General features: G+C 43.2%; 1 protein-coding gene and 1 long non-coding RNA gene across 4 annotated transcripts in view; one reads left to right on the plus strand and one right to left on the minus strand.

The window, feature by feature from the left end:
* The first annotated feature begins 1,850 nt into the window (after positions 1-1,850).
* On the plus strand, positions 1,851-27,579 carry LOC118026278. 2 transcript variants are annotated; one of them, XR_004683512.1, is made up of 3 exons: positions 1,851-3,621; positions 4,743-4,926; positions 25,857-27,579. It is a non-coding gene; the product is annotated as an uncharacterized LOC118026278 (long non-coding RNA). The 2 variants fall into 2 exon arrangements; XR_004683511.1 differs by lacking the exon at positions 25,857-27,579 and adding an exon at positions 5,595-5,633.
* Positions 12,810-27,686, minus strand: part of PCSK5 (proprotein convertase subtilisin/kexin type 5) — a 463,938-nt gene continuing 449,061 nt past the window's right edge. For both annotated transcript variants that reach the window (XM_035029028.1, XM_035029027.1), the window contains 3 exons: positions 21,830-21,930; positions 18,281-18,467; positions 12,810-13,760 (listed from right to left, as the gene is read on the minus strand). In XM_035029028.1, coding sequence (XP_034884919.1) covers positions 13,366-13,760; positions 18,281-18,467; positions 21,830-21,930 — 683 coding nt within the window. In that variant the 3' untranslated portion in view covers positions 12,810-13,365. The remainder of the gene's footprint in view (positions 13,761-18,280; positions 18,468-21,829; positions 21,931-27,686) is intronic.

Genomic DNA, 27,686 nt, shown 5'->3' on the forward strand with positions numbered 1-27,686 from the left:
TCTACTTTTGGTCAGCGGTAGACAATGCTTTCTGTGAGCAGAAAATGTATGCACAAATATTTATGGAGCGACTACTGTGTGTTGCCTACAGGCAGTCTCCCAGAGAAATTCCAGTTTATTTGACTTTATCATCCTCACCTCCGTGTGGCTCCTGGTATATTTTAGGTCTCTGGGAAATAGGGGATTTAAGTGCATTTCCCAGGAAGGAATCATGGACTCTCCTTACCTCACCCAGTTGCAGTAAATAAAGGAGCATCACGTTCCTTCATTTTTTCCAGTATCTTCCAAATGTGGAAGAAAAAGCAGCCCTGGAGACTTTCCTGCAGATGCCAAAGGTCTCCAAAAGCCAGCATTTCAGGAAAAGATGAATTTGCTCTTGTATACATCCTCTGGTGTTTTATTTCACAGTGTTTACTGAAAAGAGTTTTCAGGAAAAGAACGAGAAAGGAAACAGATGGTGCCAAATGAGAGTGGTGAGTCCGATTTCTCCACTCTGCTGGCTCAGAGCAGCTGAGAAGCCGGCAGGAAAAAGAGTGGGGGATGTGCTGTGCTCTCGGCTCTCCCTTCCAGCATTGCCAGCCCCTCGGCTCTGTAAACAGAGCTCTGATGTCACAAGCCCAGGGAGGTCACGCCAGGTGAGCACAGCCAGCCCTTCCTCCCGCCCTCTCCTGCCCTTCCAAGGGTGACCGAGACTTCTGAGCAGCTGGCAGAGGAAATGAACAAATTGACAGGGTGGGCTCTTTCTTGGTTTCATTTGTAGCCCAGAGGGAGTGAAACCAGGAGGGAAAAAAAAAAAAAAAAAGGCTGAGTTGGGACCAAGTAAAGCCCTTCCCTACCCATTGCCTGGGAAGGAGTATATAGCCGCACCCAGGGGAGGCCCCAAGTCAGCATCACCCCCAAAGGGCCAAGAACCATCTTTAAAAACGGCACCAGGAGGAGTTTATACTTCAGCTGGTGCGCAGTTTACAAATACAATCCAGGAGGAACAGCCACGACCGAGACCTCAGATGACACGCCAGCGTCACACAGGCTAAGATAAGAACGCAGATAGCCTCGGAGCGGAGAGCGGCTCTCTTTCAATGCAGCTTCTCATGTCAGAAAAGAGATTCTCCTTCTACACCAAGCCACCTTCCTTGAGGGGTTTCCTTAAGGCTCCGTGTTCTGTAGCTCTTAAAGAGCTCTTCTTCCCTCTCCTCCGACCCTACCAGCCTTGTATCTAAATTCTTTGACCTCCTGGCAGGTGGAGGTAGATGCAGCAACTAATGCAACTTGCAAGCCTGGCATGGCTCTGAAGATACATGGAAATCAGGCTCAGCTTCAGGGGCGAGCCCCCTACACAGTCACACAGGGCTTGCGGCTTAGTGGGGCAAGGGCCCCAGGCTCGGATTCCGTGCTCTCCTGCTCACTGGAATGCTTCGGTTTTACACCGGGCCCCACAGATTATGTGGCTGCCCAGTTTTGTGAGAAACCCCCTCCAGATGGTTGGCCTGAGGATATTGTTTGATTTCTCCCCGTTTCTACCATGTGACAGCACAGGTGAACAGAGGAACGATAACCTTGGTGTAGCACCTTCCAGCTTACAACAGACTTTCCCATGCATGAGGTCATTTCCTGCTCACCAGCAAATGTACGGAGACAAGCCTATGTAAGGCCACCGGAGATCCAGCTACAGGGGACGAAACTGATCGATTTCACAGGCAAACAGCTCTTTTTTTTTTTTTTTTAAAGATTTTATTTATTTGAGAGAGAATGAGAGAGAGCACCTGAGAGGGGGGAGGGTCAGAGGGAGAAGCAGACTCCCCACCGAGCAGGGAGCCCGATACGGGACTCGATCCAGGGACTCCAGGATCATGACCTGAGCCGAAGGCAGTCGCTTAACCAACTGAGCCACCCAGGCGCCCCAAATAGCTCTTTAAAAGTGAAAATCAACAGAAAACCAGGACGGAGAAATTATCCAGATGTTCTACAGCTGTGTTGCAAAGGGAGGTCACGGAGGCAATAAAGGACTCAGCGTGGAGTTTGGCCACAGGGATCACAGGGAATAACAATTTCAATCCCAGGCTGAGAGAGAGAAAGACCGTGTCCGTAGAGCATCAGTCACCAAGATCCCTCAAGGTCCCTCACGGCTCAGGGATGTGCATCACCAAGTCTGGCTGAAAACTCCTTTGTCAAGGATTCTTTGATGAGCAATTAGGTTTGTTTTCTGTGTTCCTTTGTTCCAGGAACAAATCAATACTGACAACACTGCTCAAGCCCCCTTAGAAGCTGGCCGGCCCCAGACTAAATACAATTGACCTTGGGCAGCACTGGAGCTGGGGCGCCCATCTCCCATGCCTTCAGATCTCCGCCTCTGCCTTTTGACTCCCCTAAAACTTAACTACTAATTAGCCTACTGTTGATTGGAAGCCTAGCCCATAACACCAACAGTTGACGGACACGGTTTGTATGTTATATGTGTTATATGCTGTATTACAAGACAGCTCCAGAAAGGAAAACATCATTCAAAAAATCGTAAGAGAAAACCTCTGCACGATACTGCCCTGTACTTAGTGAAAACATCCACATGAAAGCTGGACCCACGTCGTCCAAACCCGTGTTGTTCAAGTATCAGCTGGAGCACCTGTGGACCACCTCACGGCCTGGGGGTCTTCACTGCTTCCACCTGCTTGCCTGACTTTATGATCCCCCGCCCTGGCCTGGCCTGTCACTACAGCCCCAGATGCAAGCTGACGTCTAAGGTCCACACCACTGCTCCTCGCTGCCGGGTGTCAGACGCTGGCCGCCTTCACTGGGGACCAGGATGCCCGCAAGGCCATTTTGGGGACCACAGAGGCAAAGGAGAGGATGCTGGCATGAGTTCTCAGCCCCACCAGCCGTCGGACAGGCCTGCTTTCCTGACTCTTCTCAGTCCACTCTCAAATCCTGTCACCTTTTCTACGTGGAGTCACAAAGTGACCCCAAAACAGACTGCATTGCTGTCCTTCCTGTCCATGTTCTCAGCATGTGCCAAAGATTCCCTGTGGCTTCGTAGGCAAACTCCCAACGTGAGGTTTTTCATGACTTGGGGAGAAAGGAGGGGTTTATTGGAGAACCGTGGATTCTCTTGGATAGTCTAGGTATGCATAGGATTTCTTTTTTCTTATGTTTTTCCAAGTTTACTTCTTTTCTTTTTTTTTTTTTATTATGTTCCGTTAGCCACTGTATAGTACATCATTAGGTTCTGATGTAGTGTTCCATGATTCATTAGTTGCGTATAACCTTAAGAAACTATTCTGGGGCTCCTGCTGGCTCAGTCGGCAGAGCACCCAACTCTTGATCTTGGGCTCGTGAATTCAAGCCCCATGTTGGGTGTGGGGATTCCTAAATACAACAAGAACAGAACACTATTTTGCTGGCGGGGGGGACTGCGGTTGGCTTTTAGAGAGTGAGGAGGTGTGGAGAGATGAACAGATTTCATCAGAGGTCAAGCATTTGACCAACGTGTTTGTTGAATATATGGCCCTTTAACCAGAACTTTCATCACTTCAGTGAGGAAAGGATTTGATTTCCTCCTGGCTTTGGAGCAAATCACTGGATTTCTGAAAGAACAATCTCCTGTTTCCCTACCTGTTGAGAAACTGAGTAAGACAATGCAGTTAATGATATGCTTACTTAAAACCACTCATCCAACGTATTTGCTTTGCTGAGAAGGCATTGTTAAAAAAGTGCTGAGCCGTTGTGCCTTTGCTTCCAGATTAAGTATGTAGAGCAGGTTAAGTCTCCTTTTCTCTCCCTCATGTAATCTTTTTTTTTAAATTTTATTTTATTATGTTAATTACCATACATTCCATCATTAGTTTTTGATGTAGTGTTCCGTGATTCATTGTTTACGTATAACACCCAGTGCTCCATGCAGAATGTGCCCTCTTTAATACCCATCACCAGGCTAACCCATCCCCCCGCCCCCTCCCCTCTAAAACCCTCAGTTTGTTTTTCAGAGTCCATACTCTCTCATGGTTCGTCTCCCCCTCCGATTCCCCCCCTTCATTTTTCCCTTCCTGCTATCTTTTTTTTTTTTAAACATATAATGTATTATTTGTTTCAGAGGTACAGATCTGTGATTCAACAGTCTTGCACAATTCACAGTGCTCACCATAGCACATACCCTCCCCAGTGTCTATCACCCAGGCACCCCATCCCTCCCACCCCCACCACTCCAGCAACCCTCAGTTTGTTTTTCAGAGTCCATCGTCTCTCATGGTTCGTCTACCCCTCCGATTTCCCCCCTTCATTCTTCCCCTCCTGCTATCTTCTTCTTCTTTTTTTTTTTCTTAACATATATTGCATTATTTGTTTCAGAGGTACAGATCTGAGATTCAACAGTCTTGCACAATTCACAGCGCTTACCAGAGCACATACCCTCCCCAGTGTCTATCACCCAGTCACCCCATCCCTCCCACCCCCCCCCCCACTCCAGCATCCCTCAGTTTGTTTCCTGAGATTAAGAATTCCTCATATCAGTGAGATCATATGACACATGTCCTTCTCTGATTGACTTATTTCACTCAGCATAATACCCTCTAGTTCCATCCACGTTGTCTTGCTTCACAAATCCTTTCAAAATATAGGTTCGTGGGAGGGAGACTATTAACAAGCTTTCACTGCTACTAAAATGATATGGGAGGAAGTGGGGGGAGTTAGCATTTATAGAACCCCTTCTATATACCGGGCCCATTGCATACGTAATGTCATTCATTCCTCAGGGCAACCTTGCGAGGTCTGGAGTTCCAAGTTTCCCACACTTAGGAATCAGGACTTCAGTAATTGGTTCAAGATTCCAGACAAGGAAGGGTCGGTGCTGGAATTCTATCCCAGGAATCCTGAACTCTCAAACTCGTGGCATTTCTGTTATGCTGAATCATCTTTATAAAAATGAATACAGACATGGTGAGTCTAATCGGGGCATCACCCACCAAGATTTAAAAAAAAGGGGGGGCTTCCTACTTAGGAACAGTTTATGAATGGACAGGATGAGATGTAATTATTGAAACTGAGGTGAGGCCGTAGTTTGTGGAGCTGACACTGAGCCAAATGTGTGGACATTTGTGCAGCTTTCCCACTTAGGCTCGTTGGGTTCTCTGAGAAATAAGAACACGAGGGGGAAATGATGCGAAGGGAAGGTGGGGTCCCCCAAATACAGTGTCTGCTTGCCAGGTCTGCCTTACCTCTCTACTAACCCCTGGTTTGCAGGAGGACTGATACCCTTTATCATAAGTAGCTGAAATAGAGCTGTGAGTTCAAATTCATGTGAGAAGTGCTTATCATTCTATTTTACTTTTTATCATGTAATCTCGACACCCAACGTGGGGCTCAGACTCACCACCCCGAGATCAAGAGTCGCATGCTCTAGCGACTGAGCCAGCCAGGCCCCCCATTGTGCTTGTCACTTTAGAGAGGGCAGGAAAGTTGAGATAGAGACTTAGTACTCCCTCTTACTGAGCTTGGCAGACACTTATTCTCCCAAACACTTCCCTTAGCTTTTCTCCCAAAAAAGCACATAGAGGCATCAATTTTCTTTTTCTTTTTTTTAAAGATTTTTTTTTTATTTATTTGAGAGAGAGAATGAGAGACAGAGAGCACGAGAGGGAAGAGGGTCAGAGGGAGAAGCAGACCCCCTGCTGAGCAGGGAGCCCGATGCGGGACTCGATCCCGGGACTCCAGGATCATGACCTGAGCCGAAGGCAGTCGCTTAACCAACTGAGCCACCCAGGCGCCCCCAGTTTGCTTTTTCTCATAGTCTCTGTGTTCTAATGGTTTGTTTTTTCTTCCCCCTAATTGCATTGCTTGCATTGTCCCTCATTTTGTGGTTACCTGTACACACGTTTTTTGTTTTTTTTTTTTTACCTTAATATTAAACTATTTGGGGGCAGATAATGTTGTTTGTTTGCTGCTACCATTTGTTTGTTACTACCATTCAGATTACATAATCCACATAGGTTTTTAATTTTAGAAATACACTTGAAATGGCAGTGTATATAAACTTTTATATCTTTTTATTTATTTATTTATTTTTAAGATTTTATTTATTTATTTGCGAGAGAGACAATGAGAGACAGAGAGCACGAGAGGGAGGAGGGTCAGAGGGAGAAGCAGGCTCCCCGCTGAGCAGGGAGCCCGATGCGGGACTCGATCCCGGGACTCCAGGATCATGACCTGAGCCGAAGGCGGTCGCCCAACCAACTGAGCCACCCAGGTGCCCCTAAACTTTTATATCTTGCTTATTATTACATGTAACTATTATAACATTTTGTATAGTCTTTTTTTTATGTTGGAAGGGTTTTTTTTTTTTTTTTGTATAGTCTTTATAAACTTACTTTTAGAGTACTGTAAAGTAGTTTTAAATTACAAACAAAAGTGAAACTTTTTTTGTAAATGCTTTGGTACTGTTTATATTTCCTGGCAAGGACTCAGTGACTTCAAATAGAACAAATATTGAAAAGACTCAACACGGTTTTTGTTAAATTGATTCCCAAAAGAGTTTTATTGGTTATAGTAGGCAGAGTTGTAGAGTGGCCCCTCGAGATTTCCCATTCAGATCCCCAGGACTGTGCATATGATGAGATCTCATGCCTGTAATTATGCTATGTTAAGGCCAAAGGTAGATTCTCCACGTGGGCCTAATGTAATCACGCCAGCCTTTTAAAAGCAAAGAGTTTTTTCCAGCCGGTAGCAAGAGGGAAAGTCAGAATGATTCAAAGCGTGAGGATTCGGTGCGTGGTTGCTGGCCTTGAAAGAGGGCTGAGCACCATGCACAAGACCAGAGTGGCCTCCACGAGCTGAGAGTGATCCCCGGTCAACAGCCAGAAAAGTAAGCGCGGACCTCCATCCTAGAGCTACCAGAAACTGAATTCTGCCAGCAACCTGAGTACCTTGCAAAACAGTTTTTCTCCAAAGCCTCCAGGTAAGAGGCTTGCATCTTGATTTTGCCCTTGTGAGACCCTAAGCTGAGAACCCAGTCAAGCCTACTTGGACTTCTGGGTTATAAAACTGTGAAATAGGGGCGCCTGGGTGGCTCAGGCGGTTAAGCATCTGCCTTTGGCTTAGGTCATGGTTCCAGGGTCCTGGGATTGAGCCCCTCCTCCGGCTCTGTGCTTAGTAGGGGGTCTGCTTCTCCCTCTCCCTTTGCCCCTCTCCCCGTTCATGCTCTCTTTCTCCCAAATAAATTAACAAAATCTTAAAAAAAAAAAACTGTGAAATAATAAATGCGTATTGTTTTAAGCTGCCATATTTGTGGTCGTTTGTCATGCAGTAATACAAATGAATACATTGGCTTACTCTTTACAAAGTAATACACGAGACTGTCCACATCTCTACGGGTAGCAGTGGACAGAACTCCGGAATCATGTGCTGCAATTAAAAGTCTTTGCTAAAACATTATTATTTGTTAAGTTTGTTTTTCTTTGACTGCTGGTGGAAATGAGGAAACAAATCATTATTTTGTTGCCTTCTGATAGCATTGGAGTGAGGGAGCTAATAAAAAAAGAAGACAGGAATTTCTGGATAAGAGATTTGACAGAGAAAAATCACAGAGGGAGAGATTCTACCTAAAAAAAGTGGTGTGTTGAAGTTGGCTCGTCTGGGCTTATGGAAGCAGTTGTTAATTGTTCAGGAATCTTCTGAGTCAGTTGTTAGACATGGCAATTATTAAAAATTCAGTTATAAAACCTTCAATTGAAGATGTTATATCAGAAACACAGGTAACAAATACCCCAAACTCATCACTTCCTAATCATTTTACATTTTACTGTTAGTTACGCTCCTGAGGCTATTTTTGTCTCTCATGCATCTGTATGGCAGAAATATTGTAAGGGTTTGCTTCTTCACGTTTCTTCCAGGCTTCACATCACAGTCGAACCTTGAAATTGGCCACGTAATACACCATGTGGGTGTATTTACACCACGGAAACTGGCAAATGCCTTTTCCGAACCAATGAGATACCATGAACGTTTTTTTGAGACTTGCATTGTGGGTAAGGTGGTGCCTTTTTCCTATTGGATGTGGAACCCAAGCGAATGCAATGTCTGCCACTTTGAGGGCAGGTCTCCAGTTAGAAGTGGCCAACACAGCAAAAGACAGAGAGGGACAATGGGGATCAACCAGTACCTGGGGCCATGCTTTGAGCTCCATTTCCAGCAGTACCCGATCCCACCCTAGGCTTTTTGATTAAATGAGCCCCACTAAATTCCTTTGGTCTTGAACCCAGCTTGGGTTGACCTTTCTGTAATTTTTAACTAACAGCCGCCTCAAGGATACAGCAGAATTTCTATCAGGCACAGAATCCCACTCCTAGCTAGGGAGCAGACTTCACTGATAACCGTAACGTAGAGAGATGGGAATCCTCCTGACCTCCATCTTGTTCTGCGCTTGATTTATAATTCTCTGCTTTACAAACACATGTTTGCTCCATGGAATGGTTTCATTAGCCTTCTATCGTTTCCCTTGGCAGCAGGGATCAGCTCTTATCAATGAACTCCTTTGTTAGAGTGGGAGACATTCTTATTAGGTTATGTAACAGCTCCACTGCACTGTTCTCCTCTTCCTTGATAACAGAAAACTTTTACTGTGGGTGGCAAAGTCCCAGATGAGTCATGAGTTTTATAAACCCAATAAGGTAATCCATCTCATTACTCTTGATCAGATTTTTGCTTTCAAGCCTTCCTTACAGCTGAGTGTGGCCACAGGACCTAGTTCTGGTGTGTACTCTGAGCTCAGAAGCACAAACATGCGCAATTATTTTTATACCAGGAATTACTCAATGAATATTTGCTTTTGTACCATTGGATGTGTTAGTCACTAAGACAATAGAACTAAACAAGACAGACGCCATCCCTCTTATCTTTCTTCATCTTTATGACTGTTTTTTGGCTTCCCCCCCCCCTTCCTTTTTTTTTTTTTTTTTTTTGGCCTGTGTTGAGAACAATGGAAGGTAGACATAGGTAGGGGCTAACAGATTGGATTGATTTTAGGAAGAAGCTTCATAACTGCTCTATAGCATTTGTGTTGTAAAGACTAAATAAGATCAAATGAAAAAAGTGCCTATGGGACCATGCCTGGCACATAGAAGGCATCAAAAATGATAGTTGTATGGTTATGATTTATTTTTTTTCTCCCCAACTAGATCGCAAGTTCCTTAAGACCCAAGATCTGATTGGTTCCACTTGCTGGTGTTTCCCAGTATCTAGAACAATGTCGGGCAGATGGTCAATTCTGTTTTTCTTTTTTTTAAGATTTTATTTATTTATTTGACAGAGAGAGACACAGCAAGAGAGGGAACACAAGCAGGGGGAGTGGGAGAGGGAGAAGCAGGCCTCCCGCTGAGCAGGGAGCCCGATGTGGGACTCGATCCCAGGACCCTGGGATCATGACCTGAGGTGAAGGCAGACGCTTAAGACTGAGCAACCCAGGGGCCCCACGGGCAATTCTTAATACATACTTGATAAGTTAATATTATCACTACTATCATCATGAAAGTCAGACCAACTACTTATTAACTCCAGTGGGTATTTTGAGGAATACCTTCTATATCCTCTTTTTCAAATCAAGTCAAAGCACAAATCTCCCCCATGAAACCACCCCCTACAGGCTCTAATTTGCAGTTATCTTGTACTCCTCCTGCTTAACTGACACCACCCCTCCTCCCCCTTCCCACTTAACACTGCACTCAGGACCATTATCGTTGTCTAGTTGTTTCATATATGTGAGTCCTGTCTTCCTAAAATTCCATTTCACCAAGAGCTCTTGATTGCTTACCAAGTTCTGGGCACCGTGCCAGCTTCTGGAAAGGAAATAGTAGCCACCTCAAGGAATCAAGTAGCTGCCCCCACTTTTAGTAGATACAGATATATGATGTGAACTGTATGCACAGAGCACCTAGGTGGCAGAGAGGTGAGATTGTGATTCATCTTCAAGGTGGTCAGGGGAGACCTCCCAGGAGAGGTTGTAAGAAGGGAACATGATTTTAAAGGATGGTCGGAAAGTTTCCTATTGGTCAAGGTGAGGAAAGAATATTCTAAGGAGAGTGAACAATGTGTGCGCAAGGACAGGAGATAACAGGATGTTATCCTGGGGAACTTAGAAGCAATTCAGGACAAATGGGAGATCTGGGAAATAAGGAGGGGTAGGAAATGGTGGACGATAGAGGCAGTGGCTCTGTCCTGCAACGTTTTGAATGTCAAAGTCAGCGTGGATGGTGGGGAGCCCTGAACGCAGTGGGCTGGTGGACCAAAGACCTGGTGGATCTTTGATATAGGGATAGAGGGTAAATTGGGAGAAAAAAAGACGGAAGTTCAGCAAAATTCAGGAGGAAGCAGGAAACGTCCAGATGAGAGAGACTGGGGACCTAACGAGTCAGTGGTGATGGGGCTGACATCGACGGATTGGATTGATTTTTAGGAAGAAGTTTCATAACTACTATGACTAGCTCCAGTCATTGGAGGTAGAAAGATAAAAAGAAAAAACAGCGCTCTTAACAAACAGCATAGTTTTGTGTCTCTTACTTGGTGAAGCATAATACCACACATGCAATGTGCTCAGAAATAGGCTGTTAATAAGCCAGTCCCCATTGCCTTCTCTGATCTTGATTTAATTTTGTGTCCAATTTTAAAATTGCTTTCTATGAACTGGAACTTTCCAAGCCCTTGCTCAGCGTCTTGGTGCATTTCCAGGCTATAAGGATCCTCTTAATATTTCCAAGTTATTTGCAAACAGAAAACCAAAAAGGGACATTGTTTTCCAAGCACACATTTATCTGTTTAGACAGTAGGTAGCATAGTATTCAAAAGAAGTCTGAGGATAACGTGGCATGACCAAGAACAAAGAAGGAAATGTCAAACTGTTCCAACACACAGCACAAGCCTTTTTTTTTCGGGCTCACACAAGGTAATAACACAATTTTTCTTGGTATTCAAGGTCATCTCAACCTCATTTAATCTTTAACTGTGTATCATAAACACAGATTTTTCTTGGAAAACCATTTCCAGGCTACACAAAGAAATGTCCAACTCAGTCTGTCAGGGCTTCAGAATTATCAGGGAAGAAGAACAACACAGAATGAACAAAATTACTCTTGCATAAGCTACAGTCTGTAATTACACGGCAAGGGATAAGAAAGTCTCTCATTGATATGATGGCTATCCTACATCCATTTTTAATTTCTAAGAATCGAAAAGGGCACTATCAGAACTTCAGATAGATTTGGAAGAGATGATTTTAAATGATCAAAACTGTTGGAAGCATATCAAGTGTGTATAAATACAACATGGGCTCTTAAGGATTTTTTTTTTAAGACGAGGTCGGCAGACTACAGCTGTTGGCCAATTTGGCCCATTACCTGATTTTGTACTGCCCCGAGCTAAGAATGGTTTTACATTTTTAAGTGCTGGAAGAAAAAGAATAAAAAAAAGAACAATATTTCATGATATGTGAAAATTACCTTAAATCCAAATTTCGGTGCCCATAAATAAAGTTTAATTGGAACGTAGCCCACTTATTTGTTCTGGATTGGCTGCATTAGGGCCATATGGCAGAGCTGATCGCTGTGCAAAGCCTCAAGTATTTACTATCTGGCCCTTTCCAGAGAAAAGTTTGCCAACCTTTGTTTTAAGAGCATTCCCCTAAGAAACATGGAGGCCTTCAGTACTCGGAAGGCTTCTTCACAGAGATTTCGTGTCAGTGATACGTTATGTTAGAAGAAAAGCAAAATGCATGAACTTAGTAAAGGTAATATAGTTGTCATATCATGAAATAAAATAATATACACTCTTTTATACTATACTTTGCTTATTTTATGCCAGTATCGCATAGCTATTAAGAATTTGCACTTCAGGGTCATTCTTTTACTTAACCTCTCAAGGGTCTTAGGTTTCCTATAAAAACAGGGTATAACGGTGCTAACCTCATGAAATCATGACATTAAGTGAGGTGACTTTTTAAACTAATTAGTTAGCTCGATACCAATTACATAGGAGGTGTGTGATAAATTTTTTAGGATATCTCAAACCCAGTTAAGGACATTTTAACATTGTCATCTGAAAATGTCATTTTTTCGTGATCCCCTCCCAGTGCTGGCTCTAGCTTCTGCTTGGACAAGAAAATCTGCAAAACCCTGCTTACATAATTTCACACAGTAAAAGCCCCTCTCTCTGTATTACTCTTGGTAGAAAATGGCCCTGTGCCCAAATCCGAGCTTGTACTTGACAGGAGAGTGGACCAAGGAGAGCCTAGGATGTCTAGAAATGGATCACAGCGGTAGAGAGTGTTGGAAGGCTGGTGGGCAACTGGATTACGCTCGTGAGCAGGACATTGGGATTTTCCACGTTAGAATCTGCTCCAACTTTTTCTACAGGGAGTTCTCAGCTCCATGACAGGCTGTCAATGAAATCTTTTTGATTTGGTGGCTAAAAACGTTTTGTGTTTTTTTTTTTCCCTCTCAGAGTAGATGCAGTTCTTGTCATTTTATCCCATTTTATGTTAGGTTAACGCTACCATTTTTCTTTTATTACTCAGTGTCTTAGCTGGTGTTTCCCACCACAAAAGCTGTTAGGAAGTCATGAGGGTGTAATGCTGCAATTCTTGGAAATGTAGTGATTTCTGTCCTACTGGCTTGCTATCTATGTCCTGCCTGAGCTTGCTTTGTCCCCAGAACAGGATGGCTGTGGATTCTTGCAGAAGAACCAGAGCCCTGGGAGCACATGGTTCCTTGGTTCTAATGCTGGCTCCCTTTTCTTTCCTCACCTCCAAGTAGGGTGGGAACACCCTTAGCACAGGTAGTGTCTTCTGCTCCCCAGGGGCAGTCTGGAGGCGAGTGATAAAGGGCATGAGGAGGAGAACCCTCTTTAGCTGGCCCTAGCAGAACCAACCTTTGCCTAAAGATGGCTGACAGGGGAGAAAAATCCCCTGAGACAAACAACTCTTTTGTCTCCCCATACCCCCAAATCATTTACAGAAATATCAGAATCCCAGAAGGCAGCAAATATCTCCACAAGACAGCTGAGAAACAGGATTCCTGTAGGTCCAATACTTTTTAATCTCATGAAATGTACAAATCTCACTTTTTTCACTTCCTGTATTTTGACTTATTATTTTGAGGGAAATCTCTCTGAATTTTATCCTTGTTCCTCAGTTATGGTTAATTGAGTTTAGCCACTCAAAAGAAGTACAAATTATTTCAGCATTCTTACATACTCTGGTTGGACTCACGGTTAAGAGGACAAAGACAAACACCCACACATTAGCCTGATGTGTGGGGATAAAACTCCAAAACTGTAACGCTCGAATGCATGCCTGTGAGTGGAATGGAGAAGGGTGAGGGGCGGGTGGCCTCTTGTCTACTGGTAGGAGTAGCTCTCGTCATCGTATTCCAGCTCATCCTCCTCCTCCTCATCCAGCAGCCCATACTTAAATTTCCGGTAAACAGTGCCATCTTGGCCCATGTAGACAATGTCATCCTCATCATCCTCATCATAGTCCCGGTCCCTGTACTCAATCACCTGATCCTCTTCAAAGCTGGGGCTGCTCTTATAGGAAACGTATGACTTGCTAGGGTTAGCCAGCTTCTCATAGCCAGCCTTCGCTACTGGCTGGACTCGGCCCCGAGATTTCCTCCAGACAATCACAGCTGCCCCGAGCAGAAGCACCAGCATAACGGAGGAGGTGATGAACAGGGCTATCTTGGTCTGTTTGCCCGCAGGCCCAATTTCACTTGCTTGAAGGATACACTCCTCTGTTGGAAGAAGACCCCAAAGGAAGAGCGGAGAGGGGAAGGGTGGGAGAGAAGAAATGGAATGAGGAAAATTAGCTTCTTAGTTAAAAAGCTTTGCTTTATCTTTGAAAACGAAAATGGTAGAATCCCTATCTCTGATTTCCCTAGAGGGCACACCACTCGACAGAATTGTTCTGTGGACCCCCTGAGAGTCCCGGTCTGTGTCTGATGATGCCAACAAACCCTTCTAGGATGAAGGTCAGTTTGAGAAATAGAGTCCCCTCATCCTCATACCTCATGAGTCAGTCACCAAGCATCCAACCTGACCAATCGATTTTTCTATCTCCTTAAGAGAAATATTCCATCTTGGGCCACGCTTCAGTTACTGCTAAATGCTCTATTTTTTGTTTCAACTCTGACTTTCTCTAAGACTGATTCCTCTCCCCAGGTACCCTTCAACCTGGTCCAACATTCAAGGTCAGAGAAGATTATTTATAAAGCCATTGACTTTTTTTTTTTTTTTAAGTAGCCTCTATACCTAATATGGGGCTCGAACCCATGATCCTGAGATCAAGAGTCGCTCTCTCTACTGACTGAGCCAGCCAGGTGCCCCCAAACCATTGACTCTTACAGTTGTGTGGGGCCTTAGAAATTAATTAGGTCAGACTCTGGAGAAGATGGTGGAGTAGGAGGATCCTAGGCTCACCTCATCACACCTAGATAACACCCACATCAGTATAAATAACCCAGGAAATCACCTGAACACTGGCAGAAGAGAATCTCCACAGCTAAATGTAGAGAAAAAGCAAATCAGCTGGAGAATAGGGTTTGTTTTATTTTTCGTTTGTTAATTTTTTAAAGTAGGATCCACATGCCCAGTGGAAATCAACATGGGGCTTGAACTCATGATGTGAGATCAAGACCTGAGCTGAGATCAAGAGTCTGATGTTCAACCGACTGAGCCACCCAGGTGCCCCTGAAGATTTGTTTTATTCTTTTTTTTTTATTATTATTTTTTAAGATTTTGGAACACTACATCAAAACTAATGATGTAATGTATGGTGATTAACATAACATAATAATAAAAAAATAAAATTAAAAAAAGATTTTTAAAAAATTTTATTTATTTGTCTCAGAGAGAATGGGAGAGGACAAGCAGGGAGAGCGGCATGCAGAGAGAGAAGTAGGCTCCCCGCTGAGCAAGGAGCCCTATGCGGGACTCGATCCCAGGACCACGGGATCATGACCTGAGCCGAAGGCAGATGTGTAACCAACTGAGCCACCCAGGCGTCCCTGAAGATTTGTTTTAAATACCAAGTTAACTTACTCTGGTAAATAAGTAGAATTCAGTGAAATATTTAAAAAAAAAATTAATTAGGTCAGTCTCTTGCTTGACAGTTGAGGAAACTGAGGCCCACAGAGAGGACGTGAATAGCTGCCTGTCAGAGGCAAAAGCTTGTCTGTGGAACAATTAAAATTCAAACCCAGGGGCGCCTGGGTGGCTCAGTCATTAAGCGTCTGCCTTCGGCTCAGGTCATGATCCCAGGGTTCTGGGATCGATCTCCACATCGGGCTCCCTGCTCTGCGGGAAGCCTGCTTCTCCCTCTCCCACTCCCCCTGCTTGTGTTCCCTCTCTTGCTGTGTCTCTCTCTGTCAAATAAATAAATAAAATCTTAAAAAAAAAAAATCAAACCCAGGAATCTAAATTGCATGCTATGGACTGGAGGTGTTTGGTCAAACACTCTGACAGTTGTGTTCTTGGGGTCATGCATTCTGTAGCCCTAATCTGACAGGAAGAGAGGTAGCTTCTTTAAATTCTGATGACCAAGTTGAGTGATAAGGGACTCTTGTGTCATAATTAAGATTTCTAAAGTTGAGAGCTCTACTCCCTGTCGTTCATCCACCAGCCTCTGTTTTGATGCCTTGATTGAGAACACGGAGTAACCAAAACTGTCACAAAAGGAAGGACCAAGCCACAAATTCAGTGATGAGCTCATTTTTCTTACTTTTCACTCATTTATTCAGGTGGTATGATTTGGGTAAGTTACCCACTTTTTTCCCCCCTATTCTTCAACCTGCCAAATGGAAGCGTGAAAGAGAGTATGAGAACACCAGGGAAAAAACTAGCAGGCTCAGTTGAAATACAGGGTAGTCTTCCATAAGTGGTTTTTGAACCACCTGGGTCTGCCCCCAGGATTCTTTTATGAGATTTTAGGTACATTACATATACTAGCTTAATGGATGTAATTCTGCTGCCAATTATTTTAGGGGCCATTATTTTTGCTTATTACATACTGGCCAATTAGGTTTGATTCATCACCACTATGTATTGCCCTCTCTTTTTGCTAGTGATAAATAAGTTGCTTATTTTATCCAAACTTCCATCCTCATGGGATTTTTGCCCATCAAGCAGAATTTCCTCTTCTAAAATAATAGCACTATCATAATTGTTTTTGTCATTAACAATATCAGCACAGAATTTTTCTCTGGAGGAAATATTAAAGCACCAGAGGGATGGATACGCAATCTGTATGTGGTACTTGCAGATAAATACTGCCTAGGGCAGGAGAATCAATAAAAGATGTTTCGAGATTGTTTCAATTACTAGGGCGCCATATGCAATCATGTCTTACTCTTCTCCAGGCGTAGGTCTGCAGAGTCAGGGTCAGCCTCTGTGATCTGGTTTCTTTAAAGGAGCAGAGTCTCAGTAAAAATATGAGCAGGTAATCAAGAGTATTTAGACTTTTGCAGAGTTGCCCCAGGTGGATCTTCAAGTGCCACAGAAGGCCCAGGAAAGCTGACTAAATAGTTCTTAGTTGGAACAGTCTTAGAGAAACTCTGCACCCAACACACACATACTTCTGGTTTCATTTAAAGCCATTGATGTAATGAGGGTTATTATTCTTAGCTGACATAGCATGGATATTAGGCAATCAGACCCTGAAGGTGGATACGTATGAGGGGCTGGAGAGACCAGCTGTTTTGGGGGGTAGGAAAGCTAAAAGAAGGAAATATTTCATTTTTGGAAAGATGATATTTAGAATTTAATTGAAAAGGCTAATAAATAAAAAAGAAATGGCTAGTAGCAATTATGGGTCTGAGATTTACCTCACTTATACATGGACAGGCTCAAATAAATATGATGTCTCTTTGTCAGTCCACGATACATCTGAACCCCAAGGAAATGATCTGCTTCTGGACTAGAGAATGTATTTTAAGAAAACAAATATCTAATATATAATAAACATATAAATAAAAATATTTTATATTTATGTATTTAAGAAGGAATCACTCCATATGGGATCCTTCTGAGTTTGTGGCCTATGAAGTCCAAGTACCCATATACATATAGATGAGGTCAGGGGTAGGAGACAGTTGGGGGCCTGGGAATTGGTAAAAAGGGTTTTGTTTCTTTTTAGCCTTTGATGAAATTTCATTTTTAAAATGCCTTAAGTCTCTAAGGGGAGTCCTAGAATTTGGCTAACTTCCATAGAATGAGTCTACAGCAGAATCAAGGTAATATTGGCATCAGCTTTTTGGATAGTTGTTTCTTTTCCTTGTTTTTCCAGGAGAGAGGAATAAAAAAGAAGAAAGTAAAGTTATAAAGATGAGATTCTAGGGGCGCCTGGGTGGCTCAGTCGGTTAAGCGTCTGACTCTTGGTTTCGGCTCAGGTCATGATCTCAGGGTCGTTAGATTGAGCCCCCACGTCAGGCTCCACATTCAGTGGGGAGTCTGCTTGAGATTCCCTCTCTCCCTCCACCCTTCCCCCGCTCACTCACTTGCTCTCTCTTTCTCTTTCTCTTTCTCTAAAGTAAATAAATAAAATCTTTTTAAAAACATGAGATTCTAGACAGACTTGAGTTCTTATCTTAGAGGCAGACACCAGTGGAAAGAATGCAGGCTTTGCAGTCCAAAGGGCCTACAGTCTAATTCCAGATGAGCCCTTAACATTGCTATGGACTTGAACATGCTAATCAAACCCTTTGGGTCTTGGTCTTCTCATCCGCAAAAGGGAATTAATAATATCTACTTATAGGGGCGCCTGGCTGGCTCAGTAGGTAGAGCATGCGACTCTTGATCTTAGGGTTATGAGTTAGAGCCCCACTTTGGGTGTAGAGATTCCTTCAAAAAAATCTACTTAGGGGCACCTGGGTGGCTTCGTTGGTTAAGCGGCCAACTCTTGATTTCAGCTCCGGTCATGATCTCAGGGTCCTGGGATTGAGCCCCGAGTCGGGTTCCACACTCAGCAGGGAGTCTGCTTGAAGATTCTCTCTCTCCCTCTCCTTCTGTCCCTCTCCCCACTTGTGCTCTCACACTCTCTCTGAAATAAGCAACTCTTTAAAAAAAATAAAAAATAAAAATAAAAATAAAAATATCTACTTCTATGAGTTGATTGACAGAAAGTTTTAGGTACACAGCAGGCATGCAAGAAGAAGGTAGCTTTACTTATTCTCTGGAACTCTCCTCCTCTCCCCTCTGCTCTCATCCCCCTCCAGAGGACAGGCCCTTCCTCTGCAGGCTGCTCTTCCTCTCTGCTCACCTGTGGTGTTCCGGCAGTCACAGCAGTCCTGGGCGTTGGCGGGATCGGACATGTTACAGCAGTGTAGGCAACGGTTGTCATCCATAAGCAGCACCAGGCTGGCGGGGCACATGGTACAGTTCTTGGTGCCAGGTCCCTTGCATTCCACACAGCTCTCGTGGCATTTTTCACAGTTAAACTTCTCGCCCTGGTAAGAACAATTGGGAGATTCTTTTTGAGTGTGGAGGAATCAACAAGCCACCGGAGTCCCAGGTGGGAGTTCCATCTTGTCTCCATGAGGGAGGGAGGCATGTGGGGGACAGAAGAAAGATAGCTTGTTCTGGGTCCATTTTAACTGTTCAGGGTGAAAGAACAAACTGTCTGCACTTGGAGGAAACCATCTCTGGGTCTCTCCATCTGAGATTTGCTGGTAACAATAGTGGGAGAACAGGCTTCTAGAATGGCTCAAGTTACCAACTGACAGCTAATGGGCTGTACCTGGTCAAGGAAAAGTTGTATCTGGCTCATTACTAAAATTGACCTTCATACTTTAAAAAATTTTCAATTCTTTTGCCCACATTTCAAAATTGGGATATTTCACTTGTCAGTCAGTTCCTAGTTTCTCTTTAAAAACTAGACTGTCAGCACGGTCATCACTCCCACATGGCAACATCCCAGACAGCTGAGGGGCAGTGACCCTCTTTTTGTGCTCTCCTAGTTGATAGAATCCCCAGCACTTGCTCCAATGTCACCAACAAATTCCACTTGTCATCAAGTCCTCGCTGGGGTTTTCTTTGACCCAACACCCTTCACTCAGGTACACTAATCAGCTTGGCCTCTGTGGTTGTTAGATGCTTGTGGCCCTGCCCCATTATATTTGTGACTGGTTAGCTAAGACAGTGAAGTAAGAGATAAGGAGAAAGTGGCTTCCTTCCTGACAAGTTGCTGCTCCAGTGATGCTAGAAATGTAGATGAGGGAAGAGGTCTTCCTCTTTTCTGTGTTTTGGAAGGATGGTAGAAAAATTAAGGAATGGAAATTGCCTTTATGGAGCACTTGGGCATGTTTCAGGTGCTGATAAGGTGCTTTCTCAGTTGTTATTATCTTATCAAATCCTGGGTTAGCTGTCAGGATCCCTGGGTTCAGTCCCAGCCTTGTTACTTACTACTCATGTGATCTTTAGCAAATTATCTAATCTCTCTGAAACTGAGGAGTTTCTCCAAGGTGTAAGGATGTGAAGAGAGCTCCTATGTGAATAGGTTGGGTCATGTTAATTTCACCATGGAGAGATTTACTTAATTTCTACAGTTTGGAAACACAAGAAGTTAGTGAACTCAGAATATCCATGGTTTCTAGGCAAGGAAATGAAATATATCTCTCCTAATACACTGGGCAGGGGTGGAGGAAATGAAAGACCAACAGCAGTTGTGTAGTTTTGACATTATTCAGGCATTTCAGGTTAGACAGCAGAGGGGTAGGAGAGAAGATATTTCTTCTCTCCACGTGCCGGCGCCAGAACTGCAGTCCGACATCATCGCCATCACTGGCCTTGCCGTGAATTTGGATCGGGCCAAGGCTGGCTTGCTGGAGTGCGTGAAGGAGCTGCAGGCTGAGCAGGAGGACCGGGCTTTAAGGAGCTTTAAGCTGAGCGTCACTGTGGACCCCAAATACCATCCCAAAATTATTGGGAGGAAGGGGGCAGTGATTACACAAATCCGCTTGGAACATGATGTGAACATTCAGGTTCCAGATAAGGACGATGGGAGCCAGCCCCAGGACCAAATTACCATCACAGGGTATGAAAAGAATACAGAAGCTGCCCGGGACGCCATACTGAAAATTGTGGGTGAACCTGAACAGATGGTTTCTGAGGATGTCCCACTGGACCACCGTGTTCACGCCCGCATCATTGGCGCCCGTGGCAAAGCCATCCGCCAAGTAATGGATGAATTCAAGGTGGACATTCGCTTCCCGCAGAGTGGAGCCCCAGACCCCAACTGCGTCACCGTGACGGGGCTCCCAGAGAATGTGGAAGAAGCTGTCGACCACATCCTCAACCTAGAGGAGGAATACCTGGCTGACGTGGTCGACAGTGAGGCCCTGCAGCTGTACATGAAGCCGCCGGCCCACGAGGAGTCCAAAGCGCCATCCAAGGGCTTTGTGGTCCTGGACGCTCCCTGGACCGCGAACAGCAGCGAGAAGGCCCCTGATATGAGCAGCTCTGAAGAATTTCCCAGCTCTGGGGCTCAGGTGGCCCCCAAGACCCTCCCATGGGGCCCCAAACGATAATGATCAAAAGGCAGAAACCTCTCCAGCCTGCTGCCCCAAACCCCACCACACATGGTTTGTTTCAATCTGACCCAGCAGCTGGACCCTCTGTAAATTGTTGACGCCTCCCCCTCCCCGAGGTCTCGCAGTGAAGCCGGGTGTGCCAGCACCCTGCGTGCGCTCAGGACCTGCTCCCTGACACCTTTGCTCTGGGACGGCTCTCCACTCTTGTGAACACTAACAGAGGTAATTGGACATTTCCCTATAAGCGTCCTGGCTCATCCAGCATGTCAGTAAGGCTCTGGCCTCCACTGTGAGAGCTGCACAGCTGTGGCTGAGTCTACTTCCTGTGTCATGACCTCCGGAAATAAATTTCCTTGACTTTTAAAAAAAAAAAAAAATTTTTTTTTTTCCAGCTGCTGGGTCAGATTGAAACAAACCATGTGTGGTGGGGTTTGGGGCAGCAGGCTGGAGAGGTTTCTGCTTCTTGATCATTATCGTTTGGGGCCCCATGGGAGGGTCTTGGGGGCCACCTGAGCCCCAAAGCTGGGAAATTCTTTCTTTTAAGATTTATTTATTTATTTGAGAGAGAGAGAGAGAGGGATTGAGTGGGGGAAGGGAAGAGGGAGAAGCAGAGAGAATCTCAAGCAGACTCCACGCTGAGCGTAGAACCCGACCTGGGGCTTGATCCCAGGACCCTGAGATCATGACCCTGAGCCAAAATCAAGAGTCTAATGCTTAACTGACTGAGCCTCCCAGGCACCCCAATATTTCTTATTTCTGATATAATATTCTTTTTTTTTTTTTAAGATTTTATTTATTTATTTGACAGAGAGAGCCATAGCGAGAGAGAGAACACAAGCAGGGGGAGTGGGAGAGGGAGAAGCAGGCTTCCCGCAGAGCAGGGAGCCTGATGTGGGGCTCGATCCCAGGACCCTGGGATCATGACCTGGAGCCGAGGGCAGACGCTTAACGACTGAGCCACCCAGGCACTCCCTGATATAATATTCTTAAGTGGACCTGAAACTTCTAAGGTCACGAGCAATGAATGTAGAGGTAAATCTGGGGTCCTCATTATCTAACTTCCCCATTATTTATCTCAGGTCATCTCAGTTCCTTTGGCTGGGATTAAGGCTACAGATGGGTAACACCATTCTTCTGTGATGCAGTGGTAGAAGATTATAAAACTAGAGCAAGTTTAGGAATTTTAGGACTTCTTGACTTTGCCCAGAATGACCTGTGGGAGCAAGCTCCCATGGCTCTGCAGAAACGGGGGAGGGCAGAGCATGCCCAGCTCTCAGTACCTCTCCCACTCTGTACTCCCCCACCAGACAGTCCGAGATGCAGATTCCTCCCACTAGGTGGTAACTCCACACACAGGATAAGCAATTCAATGCTCCTTTTCCTGAAAGAAAAAAAAAAGAGTGATTCTAAATTATGAGGGCTGACCTTAGATTTCAACCTCTGTCTTGGGTCCAAAACTCTTAAGGAGCAAGGAACATGTCAAGCAAATTGAAGCAGAAGGATGAATTGATTGAGGAGATGGGGGAAAAAGTATCTACAAGACACTGAGTGCAGACCTAGAAATTACCAGTTAGTCCAATCAAAGTAAACTCTCATTTGGAAATTGAGGGTTTGGAAGTGATAGATCTTTTATGACAGCAAAAAGAAAGGTTTTCAGAGAATGAGAAGTCATGTAGAAAGGTTATAAAACTTTTGTCATTCTGCTTGTTGTTTAACTAATATGGAGGAGGAGGATGATACCAGATGATTTGGAGGGTTCTGATATTCAGTTGGTGAGGAAATCATGGTTAGGCAGATTCTAAGAAATACTAGACTTAGAATTTAAAATGCCATGGTTAAAAGAATTTAGCACATCATTTTGTCCAGTTGTTCTTAATTTGGGAAGGGTGGTGGTGGTGGTGATAGATTCCTTTGAAATTCTCTTGAAAGCTAAAAACTTTCTTTTCAAAAATTGGACATACTATTTATTTATTATTATTCTTTTTTTTTTTTTTTTTTTTTTTTTTTTTACAGAGGGAGAGAGATGGGGAGGGGCAGAGGGAGAGGGAGAGAAAGAACCCCAAGCAGAATCCACACTCAGCATGGAGCCTCACACAGGGCTGGATCTCACAACTCTGAGATTGTGACCTGAGCTGAAATCAAGAGTCAGATGCTTACCCGACTGAGCCACTCAGGTTCCCTTATTTATTATTTTTTAAATAAATGAAAAGTAAGGCCCAGATATGTCAAGTCATTCATTCAAGGTTACATAGGTAATGGTCAAGATTCAAATTCAGTTTTGTTGACCACACAGTCCAATGCTCTTTCAGTCATACTCTCTACCTTAACACCTTATGACCCACGAAGTAGAGGAGGTCTGAATCTACAGGCTCTGTTTCTGTGGAGGTAATACCCCACTCTCCTAATTCAGAGACCCCAAGAATGACTGACCCAAGTGTTACCTTTTACCCAGATATAAAGGGATAACTTCTGGAAAGGGTTTGGAGACAGGAGACCTGAATTCTCATTCATTCCATTAGGAAGGTCCTGGTGTTTCTGCTGAGAATTTCAAAACAAGAGCAAGGAGATAGATGGCGGGGGTGGGGGTTGGGGCATAGAATGTGCCTAGTATTCTGAGTCAGAACTTGATATAGGTCTAACCATCAGAAGAATACCGTACAGAGTGGTTAGTTGAATTTGAAGTAGATCCATGAGTCCTGTCCTTCACAATCATTATGGAGTTAAATCAACTTTTCATGTTTGGTCTATGAGCTCAATCATTTATTTTATTTTTATTTATTTATTTATTATTTATTTATTTTTGAGCTCAATCATTTATGATGTTTCTATGGAAATAAAATTCTGAGCTCTGAACAAGAGTTTAGAGAATAAACCTTTATTACCCAACTGTTTCTTAGATTGGGGGCTGCCTGTAGTGATAGAAATTTAAAGCCATTTTATTATTTTTAAGTTTTCAATTGAAGTGTAGTTGACATAAAATATTATATTAGTTTCAGGTATACAACAGTGATTCAACAGTTATGTACATTATAAAGTGCCCATCACGCTAAGTTTGTCACCATCTGCCCACCATACAAAATTACTACAATATTATTGACTATATTCCCTATGCTGTACTTTCCATCTTGGTGACTTACTTATTTTATAACTGGAAGTTTGTACCTCCTAATCCCCTTCATAATTGTACTCATCGTCCCACCCCCTGCCCTCTGGTAATTGCCAGTTTGATCTCTGTAGTTATAAATTTACTTGTTTGTTCGTTTATCTTTTTTTTTTGGATTCCACGTAAAAGTGAAATCATATGGTATTGTTGTTTCCCTGTCTGACTTATTTCACTTAGCATAGTACCATCTAGGTCCATCCATGTTGTCATGAATGACAAGATTTCATTCTTTTTTTTATGGATAAGTAATATTCCATCGTATAAATATACCACATCTTCTTTAGCCATTCATCTGTCAATGGACACATGGGCTGCTTCCATAATTTGGCTGTTGTAAAGAATGCAGCTATAAATTTAGGATGCATATATCTTTTCACATTAGTGTTTTCATTTTTCTTTGAATAAATACACAGATGTGGAATTAATGGATAATATGGTATTTCAATTTTTAATTTTTTGACGAATCTCCATACGGTTTTCCATAGTGGCTGTACCAATTTACATTCCTACCAATAGTGCACAAGGGTTCCCTTTTCTCTACGTCCTCACCAATACCTGCCATTTCTATTTTCTTTTTTCTTTTTTTTAAAGATTTTATTTATTTATTTGACAGAGAGAGAGACAGCATGAGAGGGAACACAAGCAGGGGGAGTGGGAGAGGGAGAAGCAGGCTTCCCGTGGTGCAGGGAGCCCGATGCGGGGCCCGATCCCAGGACCCTGGGATTATGACCTGAGCCGAAGCCAGACGCTTAATGACTGAGCCACCCAGGCGCCCCCCTGCCATTTCTTGTCTCTTTGGTACTAGTCATTCTGACCAGTCTAAGGTAGATACCTCATTGTGGTTTTGATTTGCATTTCTCTGATGAGTAATAATGTTGAATATCTTTTCATGTGACTGTAGGCCATCTGCATGTCTTTGGAAAAATGTCTATTCCAGACCTCTGCCCATTTTACAATCAGACTGTATTTTTGTTAAGTTGTATGAGTTCTTTATATATTTCGGGTATTAACCCCTTATTGGATATATCATTTGCAACTATCTTCTTCTATTCAGTAGGTTGTCCTTTTGTTTTATTGATAGTTTCCTTTGCTGTGCAAAAGCTTTGTAGTTTGATGTAGTTCCAGTTATTTATTTTTTGCTTTTGTTCCTCTTGCTGAGAAGACAGATCCAGAAAAATATTGCTAATAAATTTTGCTAATACATATTGCGTTGTTCAAGAGTTTACTGCCTGTTTTTTCTTTTAGGAGTTTTATGGTTTCAGGTCTTACATTTAAGCTTTTAATCCATTTTGAGTTTATTTTTGTGTATGGTGTAAGAAAGTGGTCCAGTTTCATTCTTTGGCATGTGACTGTCCAGTTTTCCTAACACCATTTATTGAAGACACTATCTCTTCCCCATTGAATATTCTTGTCTCCTTTGTTATAGATTAATGAACTATGTAAGCATGGGTTTATTTCTAGGGTCTCTATCTTGTTCCGTTGATCTATGTGTCTATTTTTGTGCCAGTACCATACCATTTTGATTACTATCGATTTATAGTATAGTTTGAAATCTGAGAAAGCCATTCTATTTTTATCTTACCTCTAGCTTCATACAGACTCTTTTACATGTTCTGGAACATAACTGTGGTCTCTGATGAAAGAATCTTCCCCTCCTTCTTTTCTTCCTTTTCCCAACCTACATTTTTCTAAAACATAGCTTAGATGTCTTACTCCAATTTTTAAAATACTAAAGTTCTTTTTTTAATGAAGAGAAATGAAAGGTAGGAAAAATTAAAAGAGAAAAGTGTAGTAGAAAGATTAGGTCACAACATATGTGTGTTAAGATTGTTTCTATTTTCCAGAAGGCCAGCAGCAATTCGGCAGAATCTCATATCATGGGTGATCCCCAAAGGCACTACCTGTCACAAGTTACATCTCCTACATTGATTTATTGCAAAATCTGTACACCTGGGGTACACAGTCTTTTGCCAAAGGCAGTTTGTTAATTTCCAGATTGTTTTCTATTGTTTCCAAGTTTAACAACCTACATTTATCATTGCTTCTAAGGATCTGCAGGAACTGTGGGACCCATAAAGATGGCTTTGATATTTCTTTAGAATTCAGAACTCACTATTGGCTTTCCCTTGGACTGACCCCCACAGGATGAGTTCAGCAATGCAAAGCAACCCCCGGGGACATCCATGTTGTCATTCCACACAGGAAGAGGAAGCTGGAAAGACTTAGGCGGTTTTGGCTACCAGCCTGGATTTTTATTTCAAACAATTTTGTGAGGAGGATAAATAAAAAGTTAATTGTGTAAAGGTAAGGAATGAGCAAATTATGGAGGAACCAACTGCATACAAAGGGAATATTAGGCCTTGGTGTGCCATCTCTGCCCTACCCTCACCCTGTTCAGTGCTTTGGCCTATTTTTTTTACTACTCTGATACCATTGGGCAGTCAAATGTGAATGAAATACAATCTACTTGGTAAATTGCTTATTTAGGTCGCTAAATTTTCCCTGTAATTTTTGTGCCTCTTCATTTCTTAGTACGACAGCTAATGTTTTAGGAAGGTACCTCGGAATTCACCCTTTCTTCCACCCAGTTTATAACCTAGGAGAAAACCTGCACCCGAGTTTTATAATCTAGATATTGCAAAACTGGAAGACAACACAAAGATTCACTAAGCAGGACAGGACGTGTGTGGCATGGTGAAGGAAGGATGGTAGACACGATGAGCCCCACATGTGGAAAACTTCCACCAGGCACATCGAGGGTTCAAGTCAAATACAGGAGGAGGCACAAGCCTCAGAATGGCTGCAAGATGCACCCAGCTTGGACCAGCCATCCTTTGAGTACATTCTCAGGGAGAATGTGTTGATGCACTTTTTTGGGTAAGACTATTTTTTTTTTTAGAGGAGTTTTAGGTTTACAACAAAATAGAGGGGAAGGTACAGAGATTTCCCATGGACTCTGCCCCCACACATGGATAGGGTCCCCTATTATCAACATCAATCACCAGAATGGTACTTTTTTTTTTTAACCAAAGATAAACCTATATAGACATATCATTTCCACCCAAAGTCTCTAGTTTACCTTAGGGTTCTCTCTTGCTGTTGTACATTCTATGGGTTTGGACCAATATATAATAATACATAGCTGTCATTATAATATCATACAGAATATTTTCACTGCCCTAAAATCCTCTGTGCTCCATCTATTCATCTCTACCTGCCCATCACCCCTGGCGACCACTGACCTTTTACTGTCATCACCATAGTTTCGCCTTTTCCAAAATGTCTTATCGTTGGAATCATACAATATGTAGCCTTTTCAGATCAGCTTCCTTCACTTAGTAATATGCATTTATGCTTCCTCCATGTCTTTTCATGGCTTGATAGCTCATCTCTTTTTAGCACTGAATAGGATTTCATTGTCTGGATGTGTTGATGAAATGTTGACACTGGGAATCCTAAGAACCATCATCCTTAATCCACCGGGGAAGTCTCAAACCCAATTAAAGAAATTTATAGTTTTTCAAACTGTGCTTACAAGATCACTAATAATTTCTACAATCCCTGCAAAAAAAAAAAATCTTAAAAAGCTGGTGTTCTGTTTTGATTGGCTGAGGTTGAGACATTAACTAACCTAGTGATGGTTGCCTGGTCTTGATGAAAAACCCAAGGGCTCCAGCCCACTGCACTGCCCTAGGGCATTGGGATTAGGGTTGTCAGATTTAGTACATCAAAGTATAGGGTTTATCTGGCAATCTTACTTAGAATAAAGGCCCCACACATCTAGTAATGGTGGTATCAGAAAATCTAATGGAAAGCGAGCTCCACATTTACTAGTGATAATGCCAACTTTCCACCACCCTCCCACCCCACCCCCACCCCCAATTCAATGTATTCTCTCATTTATCTCATTCTGATTAGAAGTATTGAGCAGTGATTATAGGTGCCTCTGGAATGAAAACAAGAGAACACAAGTG

The sequence above is a fragment of the Mirounga leonina genome, unplaced genomic scaffold (genome assembly GCF_011800145.1).
Source record: "Mirounga leonina isolate KUSES-001 unplaced genomic scaffold, KU_Mleo_1.0 Mir_224, whole genome shotgun sequence".
Taxonomy (NCBI): Eukaryota; Metazoa; Chordata; class Mammalia; order Carnivora; family Phocidae; genus Mirounga; species Mirounga leonina.